General features: G+C 42.4%; 1 protein-coding gene and 3 long non-coding RNA genes across 7 annotated transcripts in view; 2 read left to right on the plus strand and 2 right to left on the minus strand.

The window, feature by feature from the left end:
• Positions 1–2316, minus strand: part of LOC139265574 (uncharacterized) — a 72258-nt gene extending 69942 nt beyond the window's left edge. The window contains exon 1 of the long non-coding RNA XR_011593580.1: positions 1827–2316. This is a non-coding gene — a long non-coding RNA (uncharacterized lncRNA). The remainder of the gene's footprint in view (positions 1–1826) is intronic.
• On the plus strand, positions 1897–5364 carry LOC139265567 (uncharacterized). Of its 3 annotated transcripts, none has more exons than XR_011593579.1 (2): positions 1897–2811; positions 4417–5364. It is a non-coding gene; the product is annotated as an uncharacterized lncRNA (long non-coding RNA). The 3 variants fall into 3 exon arrangements; XR_011593577.1 differs by having other exon boundaries at positions 1897–2375; XR_011593576.1 differs by having other exon boundaries at positions 1897–2129.
• On the minus strand, positions 4643–20656 carry LOC139265578 (uncharacterized). The gene is made up of 3 exons (XR_011593582.1): positions 20572–20656; positions 19792–19865; positions 4643–4683 (listed from the first exon to the last, which is right to left on the minus strand). It is a non-coding gene; the product is annotated as an uncharacterized lncRNA (long non-coding RNA).
• The window catches only part of LOC139265556 (guanine nucleotide-binding protein subunit alpha-14), a 256228-nt gene continuing 251569 nt past the window's right edge, over positions 20349–25007 (plus strand). Inside the window, exon 1 of one of the 2 annotated variants that reach the window (XM_070882642.1) lies at positions 20349–20473. Coding sequence is in view for 1 of the 2 variants with exons in the window: in XM_070882633.1 (XP_070738734.1) it covers positions 22372–22492 (121 nt within the window). In the remaining variant the exon portion in view is untranslated. Of the gene's footprint in view, positions 20474–22177; positions 22493–25007 lie in introns of those variants that run through there. The other variant, XM_070882633.1, reaches the window with a different exon arrangement.

Below are 25007 nucleotides of genomic sequence, written 5' to 3' on the forward strand. Positions count from 1 at the left end.
GCCCATCTTTGGATGCGGGATGAAGCATTGGTGTTGATACCTTTACTTTTTGAGAACAGTGAAGAAAGCGGTTTGTGGTCGGTTTCGAGCTCGAACTGGAGACCAAATAGGTATTGGTGCATTTTCTTAACCCCGTTTAGACACGCTAACGCTTCTTTCTCAACCATACTGTAGGCTCTTTTAGCCTTGGATAAACTAATGGAAACATATGCAACCGGTTGCAGTTTGCCCGACACATTTGTTTGCTGTAACACACAACCGACCCCGTACGGCAGGGAGGTGTTGCTACAGTTGTACAGGGCCTTGGTGAGGACACACCTGGAGTAATGTGTACAGTTTTGGTCTCCTAACTTGAGGAAGGACATTCTTGCTATTGAGGGAGTGCAGTGAAGGTTCACCAGACTGATTCCCGGGAAGGTGGGACTGACCTATCAAGAAAGACTGGATCAACTGGGCTTGTATTCACTGGAGTTCAGAAGAATGAGAGGGGATCTCATAGAAACGTTTAAAATTCTGACGGGGTTAGATAGGTTAGATGCAGGAAGAATGTTCCCAATGTTGGGGAAGTCCAGAACTAGGGGTCACAGTCTAAAGATAAGGGGTAAGCCATTTAGGACCGAGATGAGGAGAAACTTCTTCACCCAGAGTGGTGAACCTGTGGAATTCTCTACCACAGAAAGTTGTTGAGGCCAATTCACTTAATATATTCAAAAAGGAGTTAGATGTAGTCCTTACTACTCGGGGGATCAAGGGATATGGCGAGAAAGCAGGAATGGGGTACTGAAGTTGCATGTTCAGCCATGAACTCATTGAATGGCAGTGCAGGCTCGAAGGGCCGAATAGCCTACTCTTGCACCTATTTTCTATGTTTCTAGACAGTCCAAAAGACTCCCCAAGGTGAGCAAACATCTTGTGTGAGTCTGCAGCTGGTGGAGATGAAAGTATGTGTCAATGCCATGCCTTATTAGAACAGTAGAAAAACAAGTTTAGCAGAAACTTAAATGAGAAAACTTCTTTGAATTGTTATGTAAGAACTGAAATGAGTAGACCTATCATCTGCCCAAGCACCCTGAAGGAGGTCCCTCTCTCAGCCAAAGATAACTACTCTCCTTTGACTCATTTCCATGGGCCCTTACAGATTACTCATATATCAAGAACTATCCAGCCAAACAATGAACATTTGGCTGCAGTAGGAAGTCAGGCACCCCTTAAAGTGCAGCAGTTGAAGCCTTGACTATTCCCCCAATCAGCACTAAAATTATTTAAATTAGGGGACCTCAGAAAATACCAGGTGGTTTCCTACCGATGTCACTTGCAGCTTCATCTACCTGTACTCATACTTTCAGGGAATTAATTGAGTTTCCATCTCTTCAATATTCCAAACTATTCTTACGAGAGCATTTTGAAATTGGATTTGGACAGTTAAAAGCACTTTTTTGCACAGTTTTGCAATTCTTTCACATAATAATTGAATATTCAAAAGCTATTGGGCTGGATTTTCGGCTTTTCTGTTTTCGGGACAATAATGGCGGCGGGGCGGGATATTTAGCTGCCGGAAATAGGTTGCGCTTTAGTGTGTAATTTTAGGCATCTGAGCCCCGCGTCAGGGGGCGCAGCACTAAGCGAGGCATTGTACACCTCCCTTGGCACAAGGAGGGGAAACTCTTGAGCTAAAGAGCCGGATGAGGAGCGCTCCGAGAGAGACCTGGGGTGGGGTGGGGTGGGGCGGGGCGGGTGGGGTGGGAGGGGAGCCTAAAAAGTAAAAAAAACAAAAGCATTGCCCATACCACCGCAACACAAATCGCACAAAAAACACTCACACTTACTTTTGCAGCACATTACCTTACTCTCTGCCGCTGGCATCGGTGGACCACTCTGATTACCCAGGCGGTCACTGTGGGCGCACTTCCGGGTGGACGGGTCAGGACAAGACTCAAAACTCGCGTCAGTGTCACAACCAAGGGCGTTGCACACACGGTGCTGCTCTTCCCGGTGGTGTTGATTAGCGCCGCCGCAAATCCTGACCAGAGGGATCTCAACGGGGTGCTGGAGACCTCACCGATGCCTTTCACGCCGTTCCAGGGCGAAACCCCGAGCACAAAGGACCAGAAAATCCAGCCCAATTTAATGTGAGCATCAGGAAATTTAAATTCTACGGGAGTGCAGCGTCCACCTAAAGCAGGCCGGGCTTTGTGAATTTATGCAAATTAGGGTCCTATCATGTCAATTAACTCAGACCGAAGTGGGGAAACTGCCGTGGCTTTACCGAGACCCTCCTGAAACTACTTCTCTGCTACCTGAAAGCCAGCGGGTGGCCAAGAACCGCCCAACCATCCTCTGCTAGTAGCTACTCTGCCTTTTCCTGACAGTTCCAGGTGGGAAAGTTGTATTCCAGTGAAACTTAGACCAACAATGTGTTTTGCACTGGTCCGGCATCCTGCCAGATTAAAACCTGCTTCGGGTTAAAATCAACTCACTTAATCCGTTAATTTACTGAATAGAATGCCACAGAAATCTATGTGTGTATATAATGGCCCTGAATTCACGGCCCCGCTGGGGGCGTATGAGGTGCGCATGCACCCGTGGGGGCCCCACAAGTTCTGGGTTTCGGGATGCGAAGCGTATGAGCCTAAACACGGAACTTGCAATCTGTCAAGAATCCTCTTGACAGATCGCACACATACGAAAGTAAAGGGCCTCCGTGGGCGAAGAGTTGGGCATACGGCCTGCTTTTACCAGTGTAAGACTTTTAAAGGACAGAAAAATACACTTTTTTCAATAATTTAAAAATGTTAAATCCTGTTAAATAAGGTAAGTTTATTTTTAGACTCTTTAAAATATGTACATTTATTTTTCAAAAAATGTAACTTTTGTTATATATTAATTAAATTCTATTTTGATTAATTTTAAATGTGATGTTTTGTTTAATTTATTTCAAGTGTGTGTGTTTTTGGGGGTATTCCCATTCATACGTATGGTGATTCCGTACATACGGAACTTACCACAAATATGAATGGAAACGCCCCCATTTTGATTGGTTAGGCCTGCCCACATGACCCCCAGGGACACATGCATAGCGCCCAAGCCCCTGTGATACATGGACCTCTATGCAGGCCTTCGCAAAGAGGCCCAGGGCCGCAAGTCTCCGAACCCCCCCACACCACCAGGTAAATTCATAGAAATCTTCCAGGTTGGAAGCCTCCGACTGCAATTTCTGGGCCAATGTATTCTGTCATTACCTTCTGAGAGCTCTGCGCTCCAATTCTGGTCTCTTGTGCATCCCTGATTATCTTTGCTGCACCATTGGTGGCAGTGCCTTCAACTACCTAGATCCTAATCTCTAGCGATCCCTCCCTAAACCCCTCGACATCTCTCCTCCTTTAAGACACTCCTTAAAACATACTTCTTTGACCAAGCCTTTGGCTGTCTTAATAGCTCCTTATGTGGCTTGGTGTCAAATTTTGTCTGATAACACTCCTGAGAGTTGCTTTGGGATGTTTTACTACATTAAAAGAAGTGGTTGCAGAGATAGTGGATGCATTGGTTGCAATCTACCAAAATTCCCTGGATTCTGGAGAGGTCCCAGCGGCGTGGTAAACGCAAATGTAACGCCTCTATTTAAGAAAGGAGGGGGATAGAAAGCAGAAAACCTATAGACCAATTAGCCTAACATCTGTTATTGGGAAAATGCTGGAGTCCATTATTAAGGAAGCAGTAGCAGGACATTTAGAAAATCATAACGCAATCAAGCAGAGTCAGCATGGTTTTATGAATGGGAAATCATGTTTGACAAATTTGCTAGAGTTCTTTGAGGATGCAACAAGCAGGATGGATAAAGGGGAACCAGTAGATGTCATGTATTTGGATTTCCAGAAGGCATTCGATAAGGTGCCCCATAAAAGATTACTGCACAAGATAAGAGCTCACGGGGTTGGGGGTGATATATTAGCATGGATAGAGGATCGACTAACTAACAGAAAACAGAGAGTCAGGGTAAATAGGTCATTTTCAGGTTGGCAAACTGTAACTAGTAGGGTGCCACAGAGATCACTGCTGGATCCTCAACTATTTACAATCTATATTAATGATTGGATGAAGGGACCAATTGTAATGTAGCCAAATTTGCTGATGATACATCATCATCATAGCAGTCCCTCGGAGTCGGGGATGACTTGCTTCCACACTTAAAATGAGTACTCAGGTGACTGCTGAACTCATTTTCAACGGTGGAAGATGCCCGTGCATGAATTCTTTTAACGTGGGGTGGCAGTTGCACACCAGCCACCACACGGGCTTGATGAAGCAAGGTCTTGGTCCAGTGGCAAGGGAATCCAAGACGACTGGAGATCAGGCTCCGCCGCATGTGCCAATTCACAAACTCAAACATACTCCTACTGTCCTCCTTTCTTCCCACAGGTTCTCTCTCTATGTGGAATTCATAGTACGCAATTTGAGCCTCACGACCTTACAGCCTTGCTATTGGCCCATGCTGCGCCTTCCCCTGGTCTTATCCACGCTGCCCCACCTCTGGGCTCCGGCCTCTCTGCTCTTCCGTGCCTCGTCATCCTCTCCTCTCCATTTCTGATCTCTGGACCGCGCCCGTCCCTCCCTCCGCTCCTCGTCAATCCCGACCTCCACTCCTCGCCGCTTCCGACCTCCACTCCTCGTGTGTGGGGTGAAGATCTGATGATACAAAGATAGGTGAGAAAGCAAATTGGGAGGAGGACGCAATGAATCTGCAATGGGATATAGATAGGTAAGTGAGTAGGCAAAAATTTGGCAGATGGAGTATAATGTGGAAAAATGTGACATTATCCACTTTGCTAGGAAAAATAAAAAAGCAAATTGTTATTTGTTGTAGGCATTAGGCACCTGCTGAATATATCCAAACTCATATAAGTTTAAAACAGCCACATATAAAATGACTGCCCAAGCATGATGGGAACCCCGTTAGTCAAGTAATGAACTGGGACTGACCGAGCAATGACCCTGTGAGGCCCACTACCAGGAATGCCTTGGATACAATGAACCAGTGATTTCACACAGCCGAAGTCCAAGGAAGAGAAATAAGGGGAGAATCTGCCTCACATAACGAGGTCATTAATCAGCCCGAGCTGACAAAACCCGAACATGTAGTTCCTGAGGTATCAGGGAAATTCTATTGGGTTAAAGAAACCTATATGTAATCTATAATCGTTATGATTGGATTGTGTCCAGCCGAAGTGGGCTGAGTAACTGTAAAGAACTATTGTAAAACATATAAATATTGATGAGTTTCTTTGTTCGGCGGAGAGAAGCCTGGATCCAGTCCTGTGACTTGCTCCCCGTTGGCGTTAATAAAGGCCGCACTGGCGTTGGAACCGACTGTTTGAGTGATTCTTCTGATAAACACTAACACTAACAGTGGCATCACGAACAGGATTTCAGGGTCGCTGGGCGCCCTTGGAAAAACCCGGGTGAGTATACAAAACGATTTTTAATTATAAAGGGTGCGGAAGGTGGATGCTGGTTGATCGACACGAGGGGACGGTCCAATATCTCAAACACCTAGCCTGAGCCTGAATTAAGAGGACTTTAGTTCCACGTGACGGCCAGAAATTAAGTAGGTGCCGGGAACACACTTGGACCGTGGGATCGTGATACTGAAAGACATCTTCCGGACCCAGTAGTGTAATTTGAGATATACCCCGGGGTAGAACCAATGGAATTGGTTAATGGAATCCAAACCTGTGAACAGAGTCGGACCAACGGGCAGAGCGGTGGTAGGTAGTCGTTAAGGATACGTAGAGCACTACGGGAATTGCTTAAACTTGTTTTAAGAATTGTATAAGTTTGTGTAACAGCAGACTTGTGACCTGACAGCAGCCCAGAGATGGTCTACTATAAGTTGTGCGAGGTAAAAGGCAAACCTCAGAGTAGATTTCTAACGGTTCTAGTCCTACCCAGGAATGGCCATGAAAGCAAGTAAACTCGAGTGGGGATCAGAAGGGTCCATTACCCGCCATCTGGCGGAAAAGCAAAAGAAACTAATCGAGAAAATGATTAGAGCAGGGTGGGATACACAGGACCTGCCAGCAGCCCAACGGGAATGGTGGGAGAAGGAACGGAAAGTCAAAAAGAAAAAAAAGGCTGTGGTCTTGATACTGCGAGCCCATGTAAATTAACATAGGAAGTTAAGATTTTAAAAAAACTGACGGTGATTGTCTTAAGTGAAGTATGGAAGAGGAATAGAGCCGGCCAAAACAATTAATCGGAAAGAAGAGAGACTTTTGTGAACGTCTGTTTTAAATGAGAAGTGCCTGTGTGATTTTTGACTGCGGAATGAATATTTATGTTTTCATGTTCCGAAAGCCTGGTTGGAAGAGGAATGCAAGTGTCTGTTTGTTTATTTTAGAAACAGAGTGAAAGTTTTTTTTAACCCTTTGTAGTGGTGTCCTGTATGTGGGAAGTTTTAAGACATTTAAGTTAGAAATGCAGGTGTGGATTTATTCGGATGGTAAGTTACGGAGCTAGGAAATGTACAAAGGATAGGTTTGTTGAGCAAAAGATTTATTTGACACGCTCACTTACTTGCCGAAAGAAAACATGCAATGGTTGATTGGGTTGAAAGACATAAATTTAGTCTTGGAATGAGATAAAGAATGCTTTTTTAAAAAAAAAAAGAGCTTCTAGCAAAAAAAAAAGTTTTAAATAAAGATTGAAATTACAAAGTTTGAATTTGGATTTTGAGATATTCAGAGAAGGCACAGAAAATACTGAGGTGGATTCAAAAAAAAATTATTAAATTAAATCTGATCAGGTCAAAGTCCTGGGCGAGTGGCGAGCTATCTGCGAAGGTGTAAAAGGGACTTTTAGAAAATGTTAAAAACAGCAAGCTTCAGTAACGACTTTGAAACTGGAGCATTTTGAGATAACGAAAAGCAGCCCTCAAACCCTCAAAGCTGGACTCCATTCCAATTATGGAGAAAAAAAGAAAAAGATAAAGACGCCACTTTGAAAGTAAACAAATGATTTTAAATGAACAACTTTATGGAGTTACGAACCCTCCGTGTAAAGTACAAAACCTAATTTGAAGAAAGAAAAAAAAAGATGTAACGGACTAAATAAGTGCTGAAAAAAAAATGTGTTTGTGATGGAAAAAGACATAACTTACTAAATACTAGTTGATGTTTGCTGTGAAAAAGATATTGGTTTAATTAGAAAAAGAAAAACAAATTTGGAAGAGGTAAAAAACACTCAACATTGACAATGATTTTAAATTGAGAAAGTTTCAATGCAGTTTGAAAAGATTTCCAAAATGGACAGTGTTTATCAAGAAAAGTCCCAAACAGTCTGAACAAGTAGGAGGGTTTTGAAGATAATGAGGAGAAAGAGAGAAATTTAAAAAAAAAAAATTTAATTTCAGTAAACAATATTGCTATTAAAAATGTGTGGTCTCGTTTTATATCAATTTTTTAAAAAAAGATTTCTTTGGCAAGTACTTGAATTAGAAGTTAAGAAAACATTGGAGTTTACTCTAAAATGCCGTCTTCCCTGATGAGAAGATTTTTTATTATTTATGCTGTTTAACAGATTCCTAATTTCTAAGTAAGTTTTGAAGGCACAAAGACTTTTTTTTTCAGATGATTACGTGAAGTCACGTAATGACATCAGGTCTTCTTACAAACCTGGAAAGGAGTTAACCCTTTCCATTGACAGCCGCTTAAGATACTGAACATTATTAGTTTGGATTTCTTAATAGAAAAAAAAAGACTCACCTAACAGAGGAAACAAAAATAAAAACAGAACTAGCTTATGTAATAATACTTGCCTGATACAATAAAGAAATAGATACTCAATAAAACAAATTGAAGAGTTAAAAGCTAAGATAAACAGGCTGGAAGAGATAACGTGACTAGACGGATAGTGCAGTGCGCAGCCATAGCACCATCACCTATGGCAATAGAGCCAATGTACCCCACGGTGGGTAGGTGTAGTCCACAAACCCAACCTAACGGTAAAGCAGACAACGATGTTTGGAGGAATAGCTTTGGCCTTGGTCATAATAGGAGTTTGGGTAATATTTAAGTGGGTAAAGACACGGGCGCACGCCCCACAGATTCAACTCGAAATGGTTCGATTATAACCTTGTGCTTCTGATTTCACAGGGTGACAGAGATACTCGTAGAGCAAAACCTAACCTCTGGTGACGACCAGGCCGTCTGTTTAAAATTACAGATAATACCTAGCAGAATGGGAATACAAACGGCACTCCTCGTAATATGGATAGCCCTGCGACAGGCACGTACCCTGGACGACACCGACGGATTGCAGCGCACTCAGGAAATAAACAACTACATGAACTATGGAGTCTTGTTTAATTTAACCGATGGAATGTGCATCCCAGCAGCCAAGGACTGGAGCAAGGACAGGACTTATTTTAATGTATGGTTACAAGTGAATCCTAATAAGAATAAGAGTATGTGTACAGTGCTCCACGGGTATAAGGAGCAGCTGCATTAAACGGAGGGATGTCAAAGGGCCTGATGAATGTACTTTTGGCATAATTTGCGCGCCTCCGGGACAATCCCAGCAATCAGTCATCCGCAAAAAGGGAGTGGGGCTGTGTGGGTACTACGAGGAGGTGGGGGCGGCTGCAATATCATTGTATGTATGCTTCTCAACCCCTCCGACACCGCGCCCCAAAAGAACCACTACATTGCCCGAGGAACTGCCTTGTCCCATAACGACTAAGAGACCAGAAAATGGGATTGTAATGTACAACGAAGGGGAATTATTGTATGATAATGTTAAACATGAAATTGTGCCTGTCCTGATCAATATTTCAGGCATCCAGATGCCGGAATACTGTACAGAACAGTCAAGGAAAATGTACAATGTATTAAGTAAAGTTGTAATGCAGCAGGTTGCCGATGCAATGGGTGCCAGTAGATTCCGAGGACAGGGGTCAGCCCCCAGGATAAAGAGGGAAATAGTTAATGACATTGCTACCGTTTTCAATACAAGGACCTCCGTAATAAACTCGATAGACATACAAGGGTTAAATGAGAGGGTGGAACAGCTTAGAGGGGTGATGAAGGGGTTATTAGAGAGGGTGGAGCAAAACCAGGAAAGGAGGGTGCCGAAATCCAGTTGGATGGCATCTCAGTCCTGGAAGCTCACGCCAAAACCATCAATCACCTCATTGATAGAGAAAAAGAAGATACAGGAAAGCAAAGACAGGGGCAACTCTGTCACGCTTATGGTCTGTGGATGGTGGGACAGATCCGCCACAATCTCGACCAGATCCAACGCGGGGAAGTACCCGATTGGATAGACAGTTCACATCTGGCTTAGTTGGCTAACCAGAAGGGGACACTGAATAATTGTACTCTGAAGGGACTGACCCGAGTATACCCAGCAATTCCAGATTGCCAGAAGGGTAGGAATACTGGGATAGGGATAGTCCTGATGATCCCTATAGCCACGCCGGACTCAGGGCCGTTCCCCCTATACCAGCTAGAGAATATCGGAGTAATACGGGAAAATGTCTCCATGCGTTACTATCTGACCACCACCATCTCCGCCGTTCATCGAAACAACATACTTACCGGGATTTCCTTAACAGATTGCAAGCAAAGGGGGGAGATCACAGTATGCCCTCACCCGGTAGGCCGAGGTGAGCTAGACGAGTGCGGATTTAACCGAACCGACGGGTGTGTACTAGAAATAGTGCCCGCACACAGGCACTTCGCGAGGGCAGGCTACGGAGGGAAGGGAAGAGACTGCGTCTCTACCACAGAGCGTTCATACCAGTATAATGACCTGCAGTGCCCGATACCACAGCCAAACTTTTGCTTTACGCCACTATGACCTGTCACGATCGGGCAAGCGCATATCACCCAGGTTAGGCGCCGGAAGCCCGAAGTTATTGAGGTAACCGATCAGCTCCATGATCATTTACAGGATTATGACGAGCCAGATCAGGTCCCTATCCCACATCGAACCGAAGTGAGTCAATCCGTAAAGCTCTACCACCAACTGCAAACTAAAATCAAAGTACTGGAAGAAGATATCGATGTAGACTTACAAAGTCAGAGTTGGTGGAGAAAGGTCTGGGACTGGGGAATCAATGTGAACATCCATCCTTGGATTTGAATAATTTCACACATACTGGTCGGGATACAATTGATCTTAGCGATAACCTGGGGCATAATGGCCTGCCAGGCATGCAGGCACCACGCACGACGAAGAGGGACCCATGACCAGTCCCCAAATACTAAACAAGCCTGTCTAATGAAGGGGCAGGAGGATTTGGCCTTTGTCAATTTGATTTAAGCAACCAGGACTCCTGAAACCGCGTGACTGGCCAGCACGTTGAGGCAGGGAGTACCGGGCCGTGCATAGAATCTAATAAAAGTAGGGCGGTCGGTTAAAGGGGGTCTAGGACTAGTCCCTTTACCGAAAGGAGGGAATTGTTGTAGGCATTAGGCACCTGCTGAATATATCTAAACTCATATAAGTTTAAAATGGCCACATATAAAATGGCTGCCCAAGCATGATGGGAACCCCGTTAGTCAAGTAATGAACTGGGACTGACCGAGCAATGACCCTGTGAGGCCCACTACCAGTAATGCCTTGGATACAATGAATCAGTGATTTCACACAGCCGAAGTCCAAGCAAGAGAGATTAGGAGAGAATCTGCCTCACATAACGAGGTCATTAATCAGCCCGAGCTGACAAAATCCAAACATGTAGTTCCTGAGGTATCAGGGAAATTCTATTGGGTTAAAGAAACCTATATGTAATCTATAATCGTTAAGATTGGATTGTGTCCAGCCGAAGTGGGCTGAGTAACTGTAAAGAACTATTGTAAAACATATAAATATCGATGAGTTTCTTTGTTCTGCGGAGAGAAGCTTAGATCCAGTCCTGGGCATCTTGCGAAGGCATGCCGACTGAAGGTAAACCAGCTTTTAAAGTTATGAGTCCAGCGTTCAAAGCTATGAGTAGAAATCCCAAGAGACTACATAGCATGGAAGAACAACAACAGGACGAGGAGATGTTAGAGTTACATGTCATCGGGAGCACGAGGTTAACGGACAGTGATTCAGAAAGCATCAAAATCCACATAGATGTTGCGGGATTCAAGATATCAATGGAAATTGACACAGGTGCATCCGTGAATGTAGTACCGGAGTCGCTGTACCTCGACAAATTGCGTGATTTCCAACTGGAGAAATCCAAGATAGAGCTGCGAGGCTACCGGGAGAGAAAATTCCTGTGGTAGGTCGTATCACCGTACCGGTGAAATATAAAGATCAATTTCAGAACTTGCCTCTAATAGTAGTGAAAGGAGACAAGTGTGCCTTACTAGGAAGAAATTGGTTGAGCTCACTGCAGCTGGATTGGACTGAGATTTTCATCAACGGATGAGGTTATCAAGAAGTATCCGAAGGTGTACTGCGAAACGGGCAGTCCAATCCAAGGCTTCAAGGCGAGTGTCAGGGTACAGAAGGACGCTAGATTGGTTTACTACAAGCCACGTTCCGTACCATATGCACTCAAGGAGAAAGTTGAGCAAGAACTCAAAAGACTAGAGACTGAGAACATTATTTGTAAGATAGATCGATGTAATTGGGCTACACCCATTGTTGTTGTACCCAGTCCGATGGTAAGGTAAGATTGTGTGGTGATTATAAAGTAACCGTAAACCAGTTTCTACAGGGTAATGTCCCCTTACATTGCTGAATATAGAAGATTTGTTCACAACACTGACAGGTGATCAGATCTTCTCAAAACTGGATCTTACGAATGCCTACTTACAGCCTGAACTAGATGAGGAGTCCAAGTCATGTTTGACTATAAATACTCAACTAGGCCTATATCAATTTAATAGGCTACCGTTTGGAGTGTCTTCCGCCCCTGCCATATTCCAAGGGGTGATGAACCAGATTTTGCAAGGTATTGAGGGGGTAGTATGTTATTTGGATGACATACTAATTTCAGCACCAAATAGACAAATTCATAACATATTGAATGAAGTCCTCAAACGGCTAGAGCAACACAGAGTACGAGTGTCTGCTTGTAAGTGAGAGTTATTTAAAAACTCAGTGGAGTACTTAGGGTACAGAGTAGACAAAGATGGTTTACATCCAACCATGGAAAAATTGGATGCAATTAGAAATGCACCCACTCCCAGGAATATCACTGAACTTCGTTCATTCTTGGGTCTTTTGAACTATTATGGGAAGTTACTACCAAATTTGGCTACAGTATTACATCCACTGAATGAACTTTTGAAAAAACAGGTCCATTGCAAGTGGTCAAAAGAATGCAATACAGCATTCAAGGAGGATAAAAGCAAATTGGTAGAGAGCACCATGTTAGTTCACTATGACATATCTAAGGAGATTAAGCTAGCATGTGATGCCTCCCCGTATAGAGTTGGGGCAGTGATCTCTCATGTATCATGTCGTGGGGAGGAGAGACTAATTGCTTTTGCTTCACGCACTCTCAGTGCCAGTGAGAGTAATTATGCGCAAATTGAAAGGGAAGCTTTGGCATTAATTTTTGGGGTCAAGAAGTTTCACAAATACTTGTATGGTCATAAGTTTAACATCGTTACGGACCATAAGCCCCTAACAGCAATCCTCCATCCAAAGTTCCCAGTTCCAACATTAGCTGCAGCCTGAATGCAGAGATGGGCTTTGATTTTGTCAGCATATATATATGATATTGAATACAGACGATCAGCTGATCACAGTAATGCTGATACAATGTCTAGATTGCCTTCCCCATCACAAGTTAGACCAGATAGGGAAGAAGTGTTTTATTTTTCATACATTGATGAACTGCCACTTGCAGCTGAAGAGACTGGTAGAGCAACCAAACGTGACCCAGTGATGTCAAAGGTGTATGAGTATATTGCAAATGGATGGCCAAACCAGGTTACAGACAAAGATACACATCCATTCTTCATTTGTAGGAATGAATTATCAGTCGATAAAGATTGTATCATGTGGGGTGCAAGAGTGGTTATACCAAATAAATTCAGGTCCAAATTATCAGGAGACCTCCATGACCAGCACCTGGGAATGTGCTTCACCAAGAGTTTTGCACCCCACATGTTATGGTGGCCAGGTCTTGATAAAGATATAGAGTACATTGTGAGTCAGTGTACGACATGTCAATCGGTAAGCAAGCAACCACCACCAGTACCATTACAGCCATGGAAATGGCCTCCCAGGGTGTGGCAAAGGCTACATATTGATTTTGCTGAGTTAGAAGGACAACAATTGTTCATTGTGATAGCCATTCAAAGTGGGTTGAGGTGTTTCCAATGTGGAAAATAACAAGTAAAACATTGGACATTTTACGAAAATTATTTCTCTGAAAATTGCCTCCCTGAAGAAATTGTTTCAGATAATGGACCACAATTTCGTTCAGAAGAATTTGCACAATTCACGAACACAAATGGTGTGAAACATACCAAGGTTCCACCATACCACCCTGCTTCGAATAGCGCACTGTACAAATTGTAAAACATACCCTCATAAAACAAATGTTAGATTCAAATCCAAGAAAACGACAGTTGTCATTGGATCACAAATTGGCTAATTTTTTGATTACATATCGAAATACTCCTTATACAACTACTGGTAGAACACCAACAGTGTTGTTTCTCAAACGACAGCCACAAACCAGATTCTTGTTGTTAAAACCAAATGTGGCACAATCTGTAGAAGAGACACAATTAAGACAGAAAGAGAATCATGATAGAGGTAGAGTAAAAGAGAGAAGTGTGAAATTAAACCAGAAGGTGAGAATGAAGAACCATCACCATAAATGGATAAAGTAGTTACCAGGAAGAGTGGTGAAGATATATGGTCCTCACACATATTTGGTAAAGATGTTTGACAATGGACAGGTTAGGTTTGTTCATATTGATCATATTTTACCTACAGACATGTAAGGAGTTGAAGGTGGGAATGATTCAATTATTTCTGACTCATCAGATAGTTTTGATATACCAGTAGCAAATCCTAAATCCAATGTACTGGAAACAAATCCAGGAGAGAATCAGAATGAAAGTCTGAGTCCGAGTCAGGAAAACAAAAAGCCTGAAGTTAGAGTGAGTTCAAATGAAAATCAAGGAAATTCCGTGAAGGAAAACGTTCCTCAGGATGAGCCTCGAATGAGTGTGAAATCGACACCATGTTTGGAAGGTTCTGTTCGAGAGTGAAGGTATCCTCTTCGAAACAGACAACAAGTGGTAAAGTTAAATTTGTAAATATGGGGAAAAAAAGTTTATATCCTGTGTTATGTATAAACATGAAAGTTATGTATGATGTTTGTTATAATAACTTTTTCATTAAGGAGGAGAAGTGTAATGTCTATAAGCTTGTAATGTTTGTAGCTCCGCACTGTGGATGTGGACGTATTGTGTACTGAACTGCAGAGTTAATAATAAACAGAACCAGGCAGATTCTGGAGGCTTCCGAGAGAGCTGCCTACCATGTAGGAAGCTGTGTGTGCTGTGTTCTGTGAAGATATCACAGCAGAGAGGATGTTTCCCCTCATGGGGTTATCTAGAACTAAGGGGCATAGTTTCAGAATAAGGGGTCGCCCATTTAAAACGAAAATGAGGAGGAATTTCTTCTCTCAGAGAGTCGTGAATCTTTGGAATTCTCTACCCCATAGAGCTGTGGAGGTTGGGTCATTGAATATATGAAGATAGACAGATTTTTGCATGATGAGGGACTTAAGGGTTATGGGGAGCGGGCAGGGAAGTAGAGTTGAGGCCAATATCAGATCAACCATGATCTTATTGAATGGCAGAGCAGACTTGAGGGGCCAAATGGCCTACTCCTGCTCCTAATTCTAATGTTCCTATGTTAAAGGCGCTATTTAAATGCAGGTTGTTGTTGGCAATTCATCATACTCCAGGCATCACACTTTTATACAGACACAGCTAATCTTTAGGGGTATGCTGCCTGCCAGCAGCAGGACAGTTTGCAATATGAAAAGATAAAAAGGTTATGCAAAAAAGGGAGTTATTTTATTTGGAGACTTTTATAAACTGAATATAAACTCGGAATACTCAAATGGTTTCAGATCCCATCATGGTGAATGATTGTTTTATGACCCAGTGCATCAAGGAAGTGACAAGAGACAATGCTCATCTTGACCTGGTATTTATTCGTAACCGTAACAGCACACAGGAGATAAAGATCCAATATCCTTGGGGACCAGTGACCACAATATGATCAAGTTTAGTATTTTTTAGGATGTAACTAGTGGAGTGGACAATGGGGAACCAGTGGATGTGGTGTATTTGGACTTTCATTGGGCTTTTGACAAGGTCCCACACAAGAGATCGGTGTGCAAAAGTAAAGCACAGATTATTGGGGGTAAGGTACTGACGTCGATAGAGAACTGGTTGGCAGACAGGAAGCAGAGAGTCGGGATAAACGGGTCCTTTTCAGAATGGCAGGCAGTGACTAGTGGGGTGCCGCAGGGCTCAGTGCTGGGACCCCAGCTATTTACAATATACATTAATGATTTAGATGAAGGAATTGAGTGTAATATCTCCAAGTTTGCAGATGACACTAAGCTGAGTGGCGGTGTGAGCTGTGAGGAGGAGGCTAAGAGGCTGATTTGGACAGGTTAGGTGAGTGGGCAAATGCATGGCAGATGCAGTATAATGTGGATAAATGTGAGGTTATCCACTTTGGTGGCAAAAACAGGAATGCAGAATATTATCTGAATGGCGGCAGATTAGGAAAAGAGGAGGTGCAACGAGACCTGGGTGTCATGGTAAGTTGGCATGCAGGCACAGCAGGCGGTGAAGGCGGCAAATGGTATGTTGGCCTTCATTGCTAGGGGATTTGAGTATAGGAGCAGGGAGGTCTTATGCAGTTGTGCAGGGCCTTGGTGAGGCCTCACCTGGACTATTGTGTTCAGTTTTGGTCTCCTAATCTGAGGAAGGACGTTCTTGCTATTGAGGGAGTGCAGTGAAGGTTCAGCAGACTGATTCCCGGGATGGCAGGACTGACATATGAGGAGAGACTGGATCGACTGGGCCTGTACTCACTGGAGTTTAGAAGGATGAGAGGGGCTCTCATGGAAACATATAAAATTCTGACAAGACTGGACAGGTTCGATGCAGAAAGATGTTCCCGATGTTGGGGAAGTCCAGAACCAGGGGACATAGTTTAAGGGGTAAGCCATTTCGGACTGAGATGAGGTGAAACTTCTTCACTCAGAGTTGTTAACCTGTGGAATTCTCTACCGCAGAGAGTTGTTGATGCCAGTTCATTGGATATATTCAAGAGGGAGTTAGATATGGCCCTTACGGCTAAAGGGATCAAGGGGTATGAAGAGAAAGCAGGAAAGGGGTACTGAGGTGAATGATCAGCCGTGATCTTATTGAATGGCGGTGCAGGCTCAAAGGGCCGAATGGCCTACTCCTGCACCTATTTTCTATGTTTCTATTATCTAGGATTCAAATATACCAAGGACCAGGATCTAGGTATGTCATTTTAAAGGGACTAAATTCAGTGAAAGAAGGGAACAACTAAGCAAATTAATTGGAAAAGGATGTTCAACAACACTCCAGTAGAAAATAAATAAAACATTTTAATGCAATATTTCCACTAAACTGCTGACCACCCAACTTCCTTTTCAGGATCCCATGTTAGCTGACATTGTTAATGGTTTCCTCTCCTCAGGTACTGTCTCCCTCTCCTCAGAAAAACAACCCTTGACCCCACCATCCTTGCAAACTGCCGCCCCATCTCCAACCTCCTTTTCCTCGCCAAAGTCCTTGAACGTGTTGTCACCTCCCAAATCCGTGTCCATCTTTCCTGAAACTCCATGTTTGAATCCCTCCAATTCCAGTTTCATCGCCTGCCACAGTACCGAAACAGCGCTCATCAAAGTCACAAATGACATTCTTTGTGACTGTGACAAAGGCAGACTATCCCTCCTCGTCCTTCGTGACTTGTCTGCAGCCTTTGACATGGTTGACCACTCTATCCTTCTCCAACGCCTCTCCACCGTCGTCCAGCTGGGTGAGACTGCAATTGCCTGGTTCCATTCTTACCTATTTAACCGTAGTCAGAGAATCACCTGCAATGGCTTCTCTTCCCACTCCCGCATCATTACCTCTGGTGTCCCCCAAGGATCTATCCTTGGCCCCCTCCTATTTCTCATCTACATGTTGCTCCTTGGCAACCTTATCTGAAAACACAGTATCAGTTTCCACATGTACGATGATGACACCCAGCTCTACCTCACTACCACTTCTTTCGACCTCTCCACAGTCTCTAAATTGTCAGACTGCTTGTCCGACATCCAGTTCCCGAAACAGAGATGACCAAGGAGAAAATAATTACATGAAAGTTATAAAACAGAAATAGGCCATTTGGCTTAACCAGTCCTTGCGAGCATTTACCCTCCATATGAACAAACTGTTCTAATCATATTTACAGACATTTTCTGCTTTGATATAAACAAGATGCAAGTGCTCGACAGGCTAAAAGGACTAGGAACAAATAAATCCACATAAGTATTGTACTTATCTCAAAATGTTGAGAAAGACTCAGGAACTGGGTATTAACAATCATTATGAAGGAGTCACTGGACCATGGAGAGGTTGGATCAGGCTAAATTGCACATATTCAAAAAGAGTGACAAAACAGGCATAGGCAACAACAGACCAGTTGGTCTTTAATTTCATGTAAAATAATGGGATGGAGTATCAGGATTAAACTTGAGTATCTTTACAACAATAATCTTCGTCATCAACAGTTTGCAAGACTTCAGAAAGGGAAGATCCTGCCCGATTAATCTTGACTTATTTGAGAAAATGCTAACCGAAGAGGTTTTCAGAAAACTATGATGTGGTACGCCTAGATTTCCAAAAGACATTTGGCGAAGTTTCATACAAAAGGCTATTTGTTAAGTGCAAAGCTGTGGGGATTCGGAGTGAATCTTGGGAATGGGTAAAAAATTGGCTGAAAGGTGGAAGATAATGGGGACTTGTTAAAGAGTTATGTCAGGGTGAATAGGGGAAGTACCGAATGTGGTGTCCCAGCACTCTGGGACCATTACTGTTTCTAATTTATATCAATGATTTGGTTTGAGAAACTTAATGCAAAATAATCAAATTTGCAGATGATACCAAACTGGGAGGGTTGGTAGAATCGAAGGAGGTAGTTTAGAAATTACAGAATGAATTATACAAAATATATATGTGGGCAGAAAAGGGACAGTTTAACTTTAATGTGTAAAGTACGGCAAATAGGAAGGGAGGAAAAGGCAACATGTATGCCATGAATCGTGCTGAAATAACTGAAGATAAATTTGAAGGAGGCTTCAGAGTCTTGGTCGACTTGATACTTAACATGCCCACCTAATGCAAAGCACACATCAACAAAGCTAATATAATTCTGATGAAGTTATCGACCTGAAACGTTGATTTTTTTCTCTCTCCACATAGGCTGCCTGTCCTGCTGAGTGTTTCCAGCATTTTCTGTTTTTATTAAAGCTAATACAGCAAACTATATAGCAAAACCAATCACATATAAGTTGTGATTAAACTGCACAGTGTGCAGATCAGTCTGCATCTTCAGTATTATGTCCAGTTCTGAATATTCAGAAACAAGAGAGACAACACCAAAAAGAACCACAAAGGTGAACCCTAGTGTAAAAGGTAAAAGTTATGAGAAAAGATAGAAGAAGCTTAAGCTGTTCAGCCTGGAAATAAAGTGTCTGCGAGGTGATCTTATGGCAGTGTAAAATATAGTTAAAGATATGGAAAAGGTAAACTGAGAATATTTTGAACTCAATTGCAAAAAGTCATACAACAATGCAGAGATTCAAAGTATTAAAGGGCAAATTTAAGAGTTATTAGGAAGTTTTCCTTCACACAAAGAATTTTGGAATGGACTTCAAGATATAGTGCAGGTGAAATCCCAGGAATCATTTAAGAACCACGGCGAGGTAACTAAGTTTTTTTTTAAAGAATGTATTTGGATGAGCCCAATTGCCTTTCTTATCCGAAATGACATGATGTTTGTGATGTTTTAATTTATAGCCATGATCTGGAAAACACTAGCCCACTTAATTATTCCACAATAGCGTAAATTATAAATTGATTTATATTTTACTTGCCCATTCGTAATACATTTGCAATTTAGTTAGTTGCGCATGAGAGAAAATAAGATGTATTTTTTAAAATTCCTAATTACGCAGGGATTCGCCATGAAAAGCCCGTATTTAGCATAAATACATCTAGAAAAAAACGTTTATTTTACGGCTCTTGACACTAGAAGTATCAGATCATCACGTTATCCCCCCTTCCTCAACACACGAGCACTGTAAATGCATTTATGTTGCTGATCCCAGTCGTGTATTCTTTCGATTGTATATACTGTATGGATACGTTCGCCAGCATATTTTGTGCACAGCAAAATGCTACAGGAAAATGTGCGCAAAGAATCCTTTTCACCTTAACTGTCAAGTGTTATGTTGACGCATTTATAACGCTTTATTTCTTCCGATTTGAAAAACATATCGAAACACGAGAAATTCAGGGCTTTCCCCGACATCCACACGCCCACACACACATTGTGGGAGGTCAATAGGAAAGGATCTGTCACGAACTGCTCTACCAAACTGACGCATTTGTAATTTATATATTATAAGAGTTGGTAGCAACGCTTCGACAGGCTGTGCCGTGGATGGGAGACTGCGGTTGCACAACAGTGTTAGTTTTAAAATATTGATATTTATTGATTTCGTACCTTATTATCTTTTGAAGTCCTGGTTTAAATTGAATCTAACTGATGAAGCCAGGTTCGGCCTTTTCTGCAGCTACCTGTTTGGAAAGAAAACATTACATTAATGTCCCCAAATATGTTTTACATTGATATATCTGGGTAGTTCTTGTAATTTAATAATTGTCATCAAGCATATGCAATCGCATTAAGTTTTCTTTTTGATAGAGGAAGCTGGAGAAGGTGTGTGCTTTATATTGAAACCAATAACGAAAACGTTTCTCACACATGACACAACCGGTCGATCGTTTTGGGGGAAAAAAGCTGAGTAAATGTTCTCCCAGGGATGAGCCAGCAGCCCATTCTAGAATACTTTTATTATTGGTGATTGCTGTATACTTGATACTTTAAATACGACAGACCTCTAAAATCTTATCACGTTTAATAAAACCTCAAGACTTAAAAGGAAATTGCTTGGTGACGTTTTTAAGAATTCGAACATTGACTTTTGTTTTTCACAGGTCGTCCCAAACCACTACAACTACGTGACCAAACTCTCAGCCCAAGGGAGAGTTTCGATGCTGCGAGCGCCTCCCGTTGGTGAAATGTGGGCTAAATGACTACAAGCAACAACAAAGTTACAGGAGGTTACGGAGCAGATCCGAACGCGGCAGTTTTGTTCGCCCATCGCACTCTGAATTCCAGCAAGGTTTGTGACACACTTCAGCGCCAACCGCAACAAAAGCGGCAAATGTATCGATTAGAATACCTGACACAGTATTATCGAGAAAAAAACTGCACACTTACCTGAGGCAAAAAATAAATGGAATCTCTTTCAATTAAGTCTTCAAATGTTGGAAAACGGACTGTTTAACAAACGTCCAACACGCTGTGGGGAACCACAGATATAGCACGTACTCTTGTAAGCAACGCAAATCAGCCAGAGTCAACATGCGAGATAGGGACTGGGGCAGCCAAGTGAAATTATATTCCGGTTCTTTTAAACGATGACTTACAATTCAGATAGCTCGTCAGATAGATTGTTTTTTGACGACACATATATAACTAATAAAAATAGAAAGGAACACACTTGACCATATATGAGGCTCAGATGGTGGGGAATTTGAAAATTGGCGAGTATCCAAGATACCCATGTTAAACAAAGGACATTTCAAGGGGTGTGCACTCGGTTTACAGAGACAGAATCGCAGACAAATTTGAATTTTGTTTGTGGAGGAGGAAAAACACTGGCAAAAAATAATCAGTTTTTAAGTATATACCACGCAGAGTACAAATGAGATATGCACCACAAGAGAATACGTGGAAACGTATTTCTGATAGAGACGTCAGAGTAAAGAAACATGGAAACATATAATGAATTAGGGAAGGTGAAGATTGACAACTGTACAAAACAAACTAAGATATATTAAAAGAATACTTAGGGCTGATAATAGAAAATTGAACATATGAACGACAATGTACATGGTAGAAATGAATAGATTAATTAGTACATTCCTGAATCAGTCAAGAACGCTCGACATACAAGAGTTAACATCTTAATATATTTTAGAACGGACTTATATTGTGGTTTCGTTTCATTTATAGAACAGTTGAGTAAATGCATTGTAAAAATTAACAGATTAGTGAAATGTATGGCTGGTTTATCATTGTCTTTTAAATAAGGGAAGTTAATAATGACATTTATATGCAGAAGGTGTCCAGTACCTTTATTTGCACAATAGTTTACATTTTCCCACTCAGGCTCAATTGCACACCGCAGACCTGCCAAGTATCTCAGTCGGAGTTACAACCCTCATTTTTGGTTCAAAAATATAAACTGTTTTGATGTATATCACTCCTTTAAAAAAAAGCAGACCGAAATGTTTTAATAGATTTGCAATTTATGTCGCTTGATCGCCAATGGCATTTCAAACATGCTCCTGATGTTAACGTCTTTATTTAAGGCGTGACTGGTAACAAAAGTACGCAGGAAAGTAACCAAGTATCATCAAAACGAAAAAAAACACGATATTTTGAAACAAAAATTTGTCATGCTAGTAGACTTGCTTTAAGCAACGCCATTTTTCAGCCGCACCAAGTCTTTTGGGCTAGTCTTGCCCTCGTCTTCATGTCGCACCGCCTTTTTTGTATGAAAAAACATCTATCTGATCGCCTGGTGCATGTCAGCCGGCTCATTGCTCGCCCTGTGTTTCTTTTTCCTCTTCTCCTCCCCCTTTGGGTATTCCCGCCCACTCTGGAGTTCAGACATCTCCAATAGCAGCAACTTACAAGTATCTAATACTAATACCCTAAACTGAAGCTAACTTTTAGTTTTTAAATCCCCAGCTTCAAAAAGAACAAAATAAAACAAAGTTATTTGTTGCTGATGCTGTCTGACTTTCCATTACTTCCAGTCCTCCATGCCGTGGCTGTGGTGAGGCGGCAGTGTGTGGGGTAAGGGACAGCTGCTGTGGCTCGGGCTTTCGGCGGTGGGGCACAGTGTGTCGGAGCCCGGCTCGGTGGGTTGGGTCGGGTCGGGTCGGGTGTCGTGTCTTCTTCTCGCTCCTCCGAGTGTGTGCACTGAGGTACATTTGTTTGGGCTCCGTCATGGCGAAGTGCTGTCTGTCCGAGGAGGATAAAGAGTCTCAGCGGATAAACGCCGAAATCGAGAGACAACTCCGGAGGGACAAGAGAGACGCCCGCAGGGAACTCAAACTGCTTCTGCTGGGTGAGTAACGAAGTATTTCAGTTGGGAAGGGAGATTTGATAAGTTATTTACCTTGGGGTTAACATGCTGTTATAGGTAAACTATATCTTGGAATACTGTTCCGCGCCTGAAAGCGAAACCTTTTGTGATCCATAAATACTTCATTCTTATGACTGTAACTGTTTGCAACTCTCGAGCATTTTTGGTGCGCGTTATTAATCTTCCGGTGCGTCGGCATGTCAACGTTTTCCAATCGACTTTTACAGGCCTGAATCCTCTTATTTTCCTCCTTTAGTCCCCCTCTCGTTCAGAAAGAAAATGTCAATAAAAGTCACGAATTTAAGGTGCAGGTTGCTTTAAAAAGTAAAAGCAAGTGGCACTTGGTGGTGGCTGTTTGGAGACTTTTTATGCAGAGTGGTTTGTTGGGCGCCGTGTAGAACTGAAGTTTGTTTAAGTTGGCGGCCTGTTCTCGTCTCCTGTAACTTGATCCTCAGGTGGAAGTAGAATGTGAGAAGGTAGATGCAGGCGCTCTGTTGACTTCTCTTTTTTTAAAGTTATAGGCCTCGATGAATAAATAAAAGTCGCTTGTTCTCCATTCGATGAATGTTAACACTTTTTCACTCGAGAGGCTTGGAGTTATTTCAGAGTAACTTATGGTCCTGTGTTCTGCTCAGCATTCTTTATGGGCTAACGAGGACAGGTGTCTATTCCGATCAAATCTTTGTAACTTTGAGTTGTTTTGATATGCCGCCTCAACATCGTCAGTATTGCTGACAATCACATGATGAGTCTCTTTCAACCTTTATTTACTCCAGTGCTTCACTAACTGGACGAGTGGCCTGGGTGTGGCGATGTGCAAGGTCGGGATATAATGGTTTACTTGATTTCGTTATCTAACTCTTTTAAAGTTGCTTTCGTTTTTCATTGCAGTTTTTTTAATATGGTTTTTCCGTTTTGATGTAATTTTTTTCCTGTTGGGTGGAAATTTTGTTGCCCTTTTGATTACTGTGTTTGTGTTTTGCAGTCCTCTCACCAATCCCCCCCTCCCCCTTGACAATATTTGCCCTCTTTAGCTAAAGGGTACATTTATTTCAGTCTTTTTTTTATTCCCCCTGTGTGTTGCAGAAATGTAACATGTTTTGATCTCTTGGCAGAGCAACTTGTATTTATTTGCTTATTCCCTCAGGAGATTAAATGAATCAAGAAAAGTCTGTCCAAGTTAGAAGTGGATTTGCCTTACCGAATTACATTCTTTTGCTCCATACAGTTTTTGTGTGATTTTCTTGCTCTCTCGATTGTCTAGCTGAGGTTTGAAATTAGCATTTTGAGCAGAATAAAAATATTCAGCTAAATTTATTTTGGTTAGCACATTTTCCATTTGACAGGCACCTGATGGGATTATATTACAATTAGAGGCTCTCCTCGTGGGTCAACTGCTTAAATTGGTCAATTCATGAGCTATATCTGCCAGAAGATTCTAACTTAAGTTCAGTCCAAAGTCTGAAACGAGTTAGCCAATCTCAGTAAGTATCGAGATGCTACATTTATTCTCCGTATTCTTGGGTTAGGGATGAGATTGCCAACCCTCGTGGAATTTCCAGAAATTTAAGATTAATCTTATGGAAACTGCTATGAGCATTCCGGGAGAAAACGTAGGTATTAAAAAAAAAAGAGATGGGGTGGGGGAGGCTGCTTGATTGACATTCCAGAATTATCCAATAATTCTGTTCAGTTAACAATTAGCGTGGGAAGACAGTGAACCGTGAGGATGGACACATCAGGTGGCCACTGGTGGGGGCAGGGTTGGGTGAGGGCATAGTGGTTGGAAGCCAGAGGTCATGTGAAGAAACCTTCTAGTCTATTCCAACCGAGTTTGGGAGGGGAAAATCGACCAGAGTTTCTGCTTCTGAACCCTGCTGGAATAGCCTGCAAACAACCACTGTCCGTGAAAGAAGGCCATTTTGGCCAAGTACCATAGACTGACTGGTGTTCGCAGAATTGTACCCTGGGAAGGAATTAATACCTTCAATTGCGGAGAAACAATTGGTGTAGGAAGGAAAAATATTATCATTAAATAGTTTTATACGGCTTCAATGATGCAGCATTATCATGCAATCCCAGCTGACACTCTTTTGAAGATGTATCAAATAGAAGTGAGGAGGGAGAGTGAGCATGAAAACTGGACAGCAAGCTGACAGGAAGGATATACTAGCTTTGAAGGGGGTACAGAGACGATTCACTAGGCTGATTCCGGAGATGAGGGGGTTACCTTATGATGATAGATTGAGTAGACAGGGTCTTTACTCGTTGGGGTTCAGAAGGATGAGGGGTGATCTTATAGAAACATTTAAAATAATGAAAGGGATAGACAAGATAGAGGCAGAGAGGTTGTTTCCACTGGTAGGGGAGACTAGAACTAGGGGGCACAGCCTCAAAATACGGAGGAGTTGAGAAGGAATTTCTTCTCCCAGAGGGTTGTGAATCTGTGGAATTCTCTGCCCAAGGAAGCAGTTGAGGCTATCTCATTGAATGTATT

Source organism: Pristiophorus japonicus, chromosome 1, assembly GCF_044704955.1.
Source record: "Pristiophorus japonicus isolate sPriJap1 chromosome 1, sPriJap1.hap1, whole genome shotgun sequence".
NCBI lineage: Eukaryota > Metazoa > Chordata > Chondrichthyes > Pristiophoridae > Pristiophorus > Pristiophorus japonicus.